The sequence below is a fragment of the Cebus imitator genome, unplaced genomic scaffold, assembly GCF_001604975.1.
Source record: "Cebus imitator isolate Cc_AM_T3 unplaced genomic scaffold, Cebus_imitator-1.0 Scaffold189, whole genome shotgun sequence".
In the NCBI taxonomy this organism is placed as follows: domain Eukaryota; kingdom Metazoa; phylum Chordata; class Mammalia; order Primates; family Cebidae; genus Cebus; species Cebus imitator.
This window is the reverse complement of record NW_016107504.1, coordinates 1722862-1734051: the sequence shown is the minus strand read 5'-3', so window position 1 is coordinate 1734051 and position 11190 is coordinate 1722862. Positions and strand designations below refer to the sequence as shown.

The following is an 11190-nucleotide window of genomic DNA, read 5'->3' as shown; positions in this document are numbered from 1 at the left end:
AGCTGGGTGTGATGGTGGGCACCTGTAATCCCGGCTACTAGGGTGGCTGAGGCAGAGAACTGCTTGAACCCAGGAGGCAGATGTTGCAGTGAGCCAAGATCATGCCATTGCAATCCAGCCTGGGTGGCAGAGTGAGACTCTGTCTCAAAAAAAAAAAAAAAAAAAAAAAATATATATATATATATATATATATATGTAATAATAATTGTAAAGCTTAACTGAGACTGTAAGATGGAAGAAAAAGGCCAATGAAAATAGTGAAAACATTTACATTCTTAAATATCTGTTATAGAGAATCTACAATTTTAGTGAGGTTTTGTATACTTCAAAGTAAATCTGTGTTTTTCTTTGCAATCTTTGACTTAATATGTAATTGTATGATGCTAGTGTTCGATTCCCCAATTTCTCAGCTATACCAGCTACAATGAATTCCTTACATGGCTGTGTCTGCTGCTTTCTGTTCCCATAGTCTGTTACACTACAAGGCCTCCAAATCAATCTGTTAGCAAGTCTGATAGAGTATAAAGATTCTTTACTTTGTGGTTTATGGCTCCAGCTTCACAGTTCTAGTGACTGCCTAAAATTGAAAGCAGAAATTTGCAATGTGAATTTCTCTGGGAAGAGAATTTATAGCTTTCATCAAATTCTCATGGGGATCTGTGATTCTCCCCAAAGGTTAAAAATCCCTGGTTGAGAGAAAAAAAGAATACTGAATCAGTTGTCGGGAGACCTCATTTCTACAAGTATAGCTCTACCACAGTTTTTTAATTTATAAGTTTTTACATCCATTCTCACTGCAGTCTTTAAGAGGGCAGAAATTGTCTTCATTTTACAAGTGAGAAAACATCTAGAGCTAGAGAAACAGCCAGTATCAAAATCCAACTTTACTGAATTCTATTTCCTTTTCTTTTCTGCCTCTATTCAAAAACAGTGGAACAAATAGAAGGTACTCTCGCATTTTGAAAATAACTGATTAGTTGTAACACCTACCCTGGTGCTTTTCTTTAATTTGGCTGTAACATAATAAGAAATACATGTTTGGTCTCAGCTCCCCCATACCTGAAACAGAGCTCCTAAAACCCTTGACATTTCCTAAGTGATAGGAGTGTCTTACATAGAACTTCTAAACCCCTTGGGATTTCCTAGGTTATAGGAGTGCCTTTTGTTTTAATGATGCAACTCTTGGTGGGCTCCTGGATAGCTTTAGAGTAGGGGCTACTAGTGACCAAGTCATGATTAGAGGATTAGAACTTTCAGCCCCATTCCCCATCCTCCAGGGAGGGAAGAGGGCCTGGAGATTGAGTTAATAGTCGATTATGCCTATGTGATGAAGCTTCCACAAAAAGTCCTAAACTACAGGATTTGGTGAGCATCTAGGTTGGTGACACATCCACAGACCAGAAGAATAGTGCACTCCAACTCCAAGGGAACAGAAGCTCTGATCTCGGGATCCTTATGGACCTCACCCTATGTACCTCTTCAGCTGGCTATTCATCTATATCCTTTATAATATCCTTTATAATAAACTGGTAAATGAGAGTGTTTCCTTGAGTTCTATGAGCCATTACAGCAAATTATCAAACTTGCGTAGGGGGTTGTGGGAACCCCCAATTTGTACCCAAGTCGAACAGAAGTGTGGGTACCCTGGGCACCCAATACTTGTGACTGGTGTCTGAAGTTTGGGGCAGTCTTGTCAGACCTGGGTAGTGCCAGAGTGGAATTAAATTGTAGGACACCCAGTTGATGTCTGTGGAGAACTGGAGAATTACTTGGTGTGGAAACCCCAGACATTTCCTGTCTGAAGTATTTTGAGTAGTGGAACAGTTTTCCTTTATTGGCACATCTTTTTATGGTTTCCTGGAGCCCTCATTATCATCTCTAAATTATTTGTTTTTAAACCAAAGTTTCAAAGACAATTGGGTGTATTGAGTCTTTATCCATTTGTTTAAACATTTTATGAGGCCCACTGATGTGTTTTCCAGCATGTAGGCATTGTAAAACAACCTTTTATTACTAAAGCTTGGGTTTGTTTCATTGAAATTTGTAGTTTGGCGCAGTTGAAAAAGCATTGCGCTGAAATCTAGATGATGTGGATCTAGTTTTGACTTTGTGTAATTTCAGGCAGATTATTTTACTTCTCTGCACTCAGGGATTCTCATCTAGGGACTGGGTGGCAATATTTAAGAATGAACCAGCTTCCCCCCCAGCTTTTTTTTTTCTGAGACAGTCTTACTCTGACTCCAGGCCGGAGTGCAGTGGCATGATCTCAGCTCACTGCAACCTCCGCCTCCCGGGTTCAAGCTATTTCCCTGCCTCAGCCTCCCGAGTAGTTGGGACTACAGGTGTGCACCACCACACCCAGCTAATTTTTTGTATGTTAGTAGAGATGGAATTTCACCATGTTGGCCAGGATGGTCTCGATCTCCTGACCACGTGATTCACCTGCCTCAGCCACTTCCTGTCTCTGCCACCAGGAATTTAATTGTATATCATCTCCCACCTCCAGCCTCATCATTGTTAGGAGTGGCCCACTGTGTATGTTATAAGTCAGGTGTGCTGGGGTTGAAAAAGTCTGAATACTTTTTATTTCAGAGCTCTCTTCTAGCTCTGATTAAAGTTGATCAAACCTGAGCTGCCCAGAGTAGGTTGAATGGGTGGTAAATCACCTGGTTTGGTTTGAGAGGGGCTCAGAAGTTTTTTTCAGAAATATATCTCCTCTGGATTGTTTAGACTCTTTGGATTAAGGATTATCTGTGCTGAAGTCCCCTTTAAAAGGTAAATACTCCCAAGAAGACTAACTCATTTATCAACCTAATAAGATCACTGAATGAGGAAAGATCATGTTTACTGGACAAAAACGGGTTACAGAAAAGCTGAGCAATGAGTCCTGCCCGAGGGAGGAAGAACTGAGTGGGTCACTGAGCTAGTAGGAACAGAGAATCCTAGGTGTTTGGAAAATAAGGTGCCACAAGGCCAGAAATGGCACTGAAAGGAAAGATCCAAAGGTACAAATTCAGATTAACCTCATGTGATTCCTAACCTTACCTATGTAGAGTTTCTGTCTGGGCAACATATACTCCATATTTTTAAATCCATATTTTTCCATTTATTCCTCACCCTATGTACCTCTTCAGCTAGCCATTCACCTATATCCTTGCTGTCAAATTCATTTTGTTGATTTCAACTTCACTTTTGAGCTGTCAATTCTGAATCGTGATTCTGTCTTATAGCCTAGTGGCCATTCTTCCTAGGAGCAAGTCATCCACAAATTTATTAAGTGTACTTTCTGTGTTTTGATCTAAGTAACTAGTTCTTCATCTTGGATTCAGGGAGTCTGCAATTCACCCAAAACTATATGTGACACATTGTATGTATAAGCATTTTTCAATGGAGATGGGTTTAGAGTTTTCAGCAGATTCTCAAGGTGATCCATGACCTCAGAAAAAGGTTACAAGACACTGATCCAACCATTCATCAGTATTTTGAACAGAACAGTGGTAATAAGGACAGAGCTCTATAAGAGTACCAGTAGTGCTCTCTTTCCTGGACTGCACTGATCCATCAAAAATACCGTATGTGGGTGTAAATGTTGACTATTACATGTCAGTCTCTTGTGATTTGCTTCTATCATAAAAATGGAAAGGAAAAATGAATTCCAGCTACATGAGCATTCTGGTAATTGAGATGTTTACACTGTTGCTTACTTTTTAATCTCTAAATATTAGGTCATTCTTAAGACCTTCATCATTTTGCTTCTTGAATCCATCAGACACCATATATCATAGTATCATATTTAGTATGAATAAAATTATAGATGCTTCAGAACTCCCTGACATTTTCTGAAAATTGACACATTAAAGAAAATGCAGAAATAAAAGCTTGCTATCTCTTCTCTCCATGGCCCTAGACAAGTATAATGTTAATTTCCATTTTAACTAGCCTTAAAACTTACCAACTCTACCTCAATCAGTGTATGGTTATGATCTATATAGAAAGAGTTTACAATTTAATAAAATCCTTTACATGAAACTCTGAAAGTGATAAATGAGAAACTCATTACATCATTTAAAAAGGATTCACCTTAGAAGGAAGTGAGACACAGAAAAGTACATATTATATCATCCCATATGTATGAGGGCCAAGAAAAGGCAAAGTTAATCTCCAGTGACGGAAAACAATGATTGGTTGCCTAGGTGCTGGACAACAGTGGGATTGCACAAAAGGGCATGAAGGAATATTTTGGGCTGATGGAAATGTTTTCTCTCTAGATGGGTGTGGTGGTTTCATGGGTATGTACACTATTGACACTCATCAATTTGTACACTTTTAATGTGTGGTTTATTATACATAAATGCAATGTCAAGAAAGTTTTTTATTAAGTTACTGTCAATGAGATGTTATTGAATATTATTTATTGAGCCTTAAAGTAAGATTTAAAATATAATTGATTCCACAAGTGAAAAGGTAATTCTACCTATAAGTTTCTTCTAGGTGAAATGTGAGAGAAATATGATCATGAAAAAGGTTTTTAATAGGAGAAGAAGAAGTGATATCAGTGCATTTTAGTAATATTTAGCATTCCTACAAGATTGGTATCACTTTATTAATGTGAAATATACCAGCAGTTAAACAGATTATTTAAATTATTAGTTGAAATTATCTAAAATAGATCATTAAGTGTTCATTTAGAACACTTTTCTCGTCTGCCTTTCAAAGCAGGTAACACCAGACACAGTGATAATGTAACTCATTCAAAACTAAATTGTACATTACCTGTGATATCAACATTTTGTGTTCACTGAAGGAAATTATATTTGAAAATGTTTGCTGGTACATTATTTGACATTTAAAGTTGTGTGTGTGGTGGTGGTGTTTTGAGATGGAGTCTTACTATGTCACCTAGGTTTGAGTATAGTGGTGCAATCTTGGCTCACTGCAACCTCCACCTCCCAGTTCAAGCCATTCTCCTGTCTCAGTCTCCTGAGTAGCCGGGATTACAGGCATGTGCTACCATGCCCAGCTAATTTTTGTATTTATAATAGAGACAGGGTTTCGCCACGTTGGCCAGGCTGGTCTCAAACTCCTGACCTCAGGTGATCCACCCACATCAGCCTCCCAAAATGCCAGGATTATATGTGTGAAACTGTGTTAATTTTTAAGTTTGCCATGCTCAGATATTTGATACCAGCGTGACTTCTTGAAAAATCTAATATGGGAAATGAAATATTAATTATAAGACCTGATTGGAAATGCTATGTACCAATTAAGACATATCCTTTACATATTCTTCTCTATTTTATTGGGAGAAAATTTTCCAATCTATGAGATAATGGTGATGAATTATTTTCTTAGTGCTCAATATAAAAATGAATGGGGAACTATTCCTAGAAATAATATTGAATCTAATTAATGCCACCTTTTCATATGTGCATGTGGAACATAAGAGTAGCTAAAAAGAGGCTGGGCACGGTGGCTTACACCTATAATCCCAGCACTTTGGGAGGCCCAGGGAGGCAGATCACGAGGTCAGGAGATTAAGACCATACTGGCTAACATGGTGAAACCCCGTCTCTACTACAAATACAAAAAATTAGCTGGGTGTTGTGCCATGTGCCTGTAGTCCCAGCTACTCAGGAGGCTGAGGCAGGAGAATCACTTGCACCAGGGAGGTGGAGGTTACAGCGAGCCAAGATTGTGCCACTGCACTCCAGCCTGGGTGACAGAGTGAGACTCCATCTCAAAAAAAAGAGAGAGAGAGAAATAAGATTTTCTGAAATAACACAGGTACTGCTGCAAAACTCAACTAAGTTAGAAATCACTTGCCTTGTCATTTGTTATGCTTACATGTTAGTAAAATTCTGAGTACTCTACATTAGTAATGCAGGAACACTTGCACTGATTTAGTAGTTATCTTGGCATGTTTATTCTGGATTCATAGTAGGAATGAGCACCTTGTTAGAAGAAGGTTGGTCAAAATGGAGGGAGGAGGTGGCGGTTGGTTAGGTTGTCTGAATTCTAAACGGCAGTAATGGGTAAGTAATGTGTTCCTTAATGATTAATGCTGTACTTAGGCCACTAGCCTATGCCTTAACCACTCCCTTTTCATCTTCACTTAAGGGCTCAACTACAGCCTCAGGCTCTGGCTCTGGCTCGGGCTCTGGCTCCAATGCTGACTGCAGATCTGGCTCTGGCTCCAGCTCCAGCTCGATGTCAAGGTTAGGCACTGCCTTAGGCTCTGGTCCTGCGGCAGGCTCCTGAGTAGGCTTTGGCTCATAGTCTGGTTCTTGGATGGTATCAGGGCCAGGCTGATGAATGGAAGGTGGTAGAGTTGCTTCTAGTTGGGTAGCATCTTCTGTTGACATTGTTTCCCTTTCTTCCCTGGTGTTTATATTTGTCATTGGTCTGCAAGAAAGAAGGCCCAGAAAAGAACAAGTTAGGGAGATGCTAACTTTGAAATTTCATGTAGAAACATATGCTCTGTAGCTTCAATGATCATAGGTCCCAGACTTCAGGAAATCTGTTATTTCTGATATTCTGACTCATTGTCAGGTCATATGTCATTTTGGATTCAGAAAGTTTAGGCCTCAACAATATAATGAAAGTTTAAGAAAGACCAGTGTTTAAAAGGTGGGAAAATTGATGTTAGAATGAAAGAGTCTAAGAATCTAATAAGGTCTTTAAGGGCCAAATCCATATCTCTGACACATCTCTATTTCCAACTCCATCTAGTACAATACTTGGCACCTGGTTGATATCCAATATATAGTTGCAGAAGCAAGAAGATGAAAAAATTAATGACTGTGATACACACTAGGGAAGTAATAGAGTGATTAAGAGCATGGGCTGTGGGCTGGACCACATTCTAATTTCTGTGTGCCCTGGACACTTTTGTCCTTGTGGGTCTCTTGTTCCATAAAAAAATATTTAAAATTATATTTCATGACTATGTTGGTATAAAGACAAGTATGTTAATGTTATATATTAAAACATTTTCTTGGACCTAAAAAGATTGTTGTGATAGTTAAATGAGGTGATGTACATAAAGTGCTTAGAACAGAGCCTGGCACACAGCACTCAATAAATAGCAGCCATCATTATTCTTTTTTAAAAGCAGTGAGGGCAAACAGAAAGATACCTCTAATATCTTATGCTAAACGGAGTGCTTAGGAATTGCTGACTGAAAGAGACATGCCTGAGAAATGTCTGTATTCAAGACAACAAAATGAAGGCTTACTCAAGTTCCGCGATGGTCTTAGAATTTGTCTTCCTTTCTTTTGCCTTTGCTTTTGCCTTATTCCTTGCAAAGCACACAACAGAGATGATGATGGCCGCACCTACCAGGCTTCCAATCAGGGCCCCAACAATGACTCCAACTTCTGGATCTGAAGGACGAAAGCAGCTGGTTAAAGTGGAATGTATTGTCATTTTATAATGTGTGTTTGTTACCAGTGGGAAATATCAGGGCCATTCACCTAGTGGGAAAATGACTTGTATAGGCTAGGGAGATGGAAACCCCTAGAACTCTGTCACTTGGACTCACAGGGGGAGACGACTATTGGTATTTATGCACATAAAGAATAAAATGTGTCATCTTGGAGGTTATGGGGCTGCTTTTGAAATGGGATTTAGAGAAAAGAGTCTTGAGACACTATGGAGTTGTGATCTGGTGACTAGAGATAAGCCTGTGTTATAGGCGGGGGCATTTCACTAGGCTTGTCCAGAGCATGGGTGAAACGGGTCCCTGAAAACCTTCCCCATGGCATCCAAGTTTACCAAGGAACCTCATGCATTCTGGTCACTGGGAACGGATGTGCCCATTTTGATAAACAGGCATCTGGTTTATTGTCTCAGTCCGTGGACAAATGTAGTGAGTATGAGACTATCCAGCTGAGCAGCAGACCTTCAGGTCCTGAAGTGTGTCTCTGGAAGACTGTATCTAGGTTATAAGCCAATCCATCTCCATCTGCCACCCCTCACACAAGGATGGACATCTTATATTTTTAGCTGCCTGATAATAATTCCTTTAACTTTTTATGATTAAGAGCATATATGTGAATACTTTTAAAAGTCAAATCGTTCTACTATATCTCTCACAAAAACAGCAGTTCCCTGCCTAACTCCTTCCCATCCCTGAGTCCCATTCACGAAAGGCAACCACTCTTAATGCTTTTTTAAAACCTCCTTGCCCCCATGTTTTTATTATGCTTGCTCTGATATGCCCTACCTTTTTCCATTTCCATCAGTTTCTTTCAACTTCCTACCCTAGAAACTGGAGATTGAGCTCTTTTACACCACTTCCCTCACACCCACCACGTTCTTCCAAAATAATTTTATCACAAGTTTTAGTTAAATCCAAGTTTGCAGTAGTATGACTGTGTAAATATCAGTCACAGCTGAGGAACACAGTATACTATGATTTTTTCTAGTACAACATTGACAAAAATTTTCCTGAAGGTTAATAATTGCCTCATTTGGGGATTAATAAATGCATTATCACTCATCCCAAAATTTCTAACAAAACCGTTAAACTTCTTTCAATTAATTCAAACATATCAGATGATATATCAGTTTCTTGTGATTTTTCCCTCAGAGACATGCCATGTGAAGCCCTCCATTCTCTTCCCCCATCATGAACTGGTTGCCCTCCTAAGCCTGCTGCTCTACGGTCATCCTTCAACCTTCCCATTTTATAGATAAAGAGGTTTTGCCAGTTCCTTCAAGATCCTGCTCAAATAGCATTTGGTTGGTAAAGACATCACAGTTCTATAAGCATAACTGGTCCTCTCTTGGTGCTCTGTTCAGACTTCTGTTATAGCATTTAGCACATTTTAGTTGTGTTTGTCCCTCTAGCTGAACTGTGAGTTCCTTGAGTATAGACCATACATCTTCTTAATCTCTGTATCTCCATCACGTAGGACAGTCCCTGGCACACAGCAGATATTCAATAAATATTTGAGGAAGGAAGAAAGAAAGAAAGAAGGGATGTGGGAGGGAGGGAGGCAATGCTGGACATCACTGGAAAAAGACTAGAAAGAAAGCGATGCTCAAATCCGAATCCTACATGTCTCTACATCTGCAGTATGATTGTACCTCTGAGAAGGCAAAAAGGATTGAGGGAATTCTAAAGAAAGATAACAGAAATGATGCAGGAAAAATAGCTGAAAGTAATATGAGAATAAAGGAGTAAACTTCAGGACAAATAAAAGGAAGAAAGCTCAGCTGCACAGGAATAACCTGTGGAGCTTGCCACCCCTGGGTATGGCATATATTAAAACCACAAATTCAAAGTAAATTAGAAAAAGGAAACAAGATCCTAAGTGTTGTTAAGTGATCCTTGAGAGCCATCTCAACCAAACATGGTGAGATACTCCTTGAGAGGTTGCCCCTGGGTCGGCTCAATTGCACAATTCCAGAACTCTTAAATCTTATGCTCAGAGAGTGAGTAAGCGCCTTTGAATAGGATAATTGAGGTTTAGAGGCATCCTGGCTCTGCCAGTTACTAACTGGATGACCTTGAGCAAATCATTTACTTCCCTGAGTTTCAGTGTTCTTTTCAGCAAATTGAGGCTAATAGTCTGCCTCCCTAGGTAGGTATGGTTAGGAGGATAGAGTAAGTTAATACTCAGATGGCACCTGGTGGAGTGTCTGGCATATAATTCGTGCTCCACAAATATTAGCTACCATGATTGTGGGTATGAGTGTTATTATTATAATACTATAGTTATTAGTGGCAGATCTTTGCAAGGTATATGTTTGTCAGAGCTACAGTGTCACCTGGATTTACCAACAGCATCACAAAGAGAAATTCAGCCTGCTGCTATCAGAAAGGCTGCTGTTCTATTATTGAATAGTAATACCTACCTTCTAGCGATTTTGTAAAGCTTAAACAGATTGCTTTCTGTAAAGGATTTAGGGCATCCTGTGGCATATATTATTATGTGAGCATTAGATATTAGCATGATCATTCATCATATCAACCTGTAAATAAAGCACACAAATCTCCAGAGAAGCAGGAAGCACTAACCAATGATCCTAATTTATTTGGCTGACAGGCACAGACTACTTGATTTAAGGAAAAACTCTTAAAGTTGTATGGTCAACTCACGTGAAGAAGTGAGATCAATTACGCAGGAACTATTGCCAAGTCTGTTGATGGCAGTACACTGGTAATAACCTTGTTCAAAATTTGTCAGATTTCCAATGACCAAAATTCCGGTGGCTGGGTCTGTTGAAAATGGGAAATAGACTTTTGAGATCTCTTCTCTGAGTACAGATAACATCAGTGTAACAGATCATTCAATGTCCACCCACTCCCCCATATTGGCCTTCCTTTCTTGAGATGTTTGGGATTCAACTAGGCCTCTTGGGACTAGTTGAATGGTAACCCACCTGGGACCATGCCTGTTCCCTAAATACTCACTACCTCTGAGCTGACTTTTAGAATTTGGGGAGTAGACCAGACCACAATCATCATGTTGGGAGACAGGCATTCTTTTTACATTACCCCCCACCCCTGCCTGTCACCGGGAAAACAAGAAGATTGAACTGTAAGGTCAAGCAGCCAACCACAAACTCCTGCTGTCATCCAACCACAGCCACCAGGCCTTTCCAGGATCTACTGCAGGTTACACTTACTGAAGTTTTCTTTCACTGGCACGATGTCTTTTCCCTCAAGTTTATGCCAGTAGTACACAGGGGAAGGTGTTCCAAGTGCAGAGAGACAGGAAAGGGAAATAGTGTGGCCAGTTTCTGGTCTTCCTTGAATGCTACAAAGGGGCTTAGAAGGTTTCACTGCAAGGCAATGACAAAGAATAAAAATTCTTTAGAATGAATGGCAGTCTGTGACAAGTGCAGTCACTTCCTCACTTTCATTTTGCAGAATATGTGTGTTTATTTTTTTAAAAAAATTCTTGGCTGGGCAAGGTGGCTCTTGCCTGTAATTCCAGCACTTTGGAAGACCAAGTCAGGAGTTCGAGACCAGCTTGGCCAACATGGTGAAACCCTGTCTCTACTAAAAATACAAAAGTTAGCCGGGCATGGTGGCGGGCGCCTGTAATCCCAGCTACTTGGGAGACTGAGGCGGTAGAATCATTTGAACCTGGGAGGCAGAGGTTGCAGTAAGCCAAGATCTTGCTACTGCACTCCAGCCTGGGAGACAGAGTGAGACTGGGTCTCAAAAAAAAAAAGAAG

General features: G+C 39.9%; 1 protein-coding gene across 1 annotated transcript in view; it reads right to left on the bottom strand.

The window, feature by feature from the left end:
- Positions 1–4319: 4319 nt before the first annotated feature.
- The window catches only part of VSIG1 (V-set and immunoglobulin domain containing 1), a 31689-nt gene continuing 24818 nt past the window's right edge, over positions 4320–11190 (bottom strand). The window contains exons 4-7 of the mRNA XM_017546465.2: positions 10636–10791; positions 10106–10225; positions 7235–7382; positions 4320–6402 (exon numbers count right to left, since the gene is read on the bottom strand). Of these exons, the coding sequence (XP_017401954.1) occupies positions 6081–6402; positions 7235–7382; positions 10106–10225; positions 10636–10791 (746 nt within the window). The 3' untranslated portion in view covers positions 4320–6080. The remainder of the gene's footprint in view (positions 6403–7234; positions 7383–10105; positions 10226–10635; positions 10792–11190) is intronic.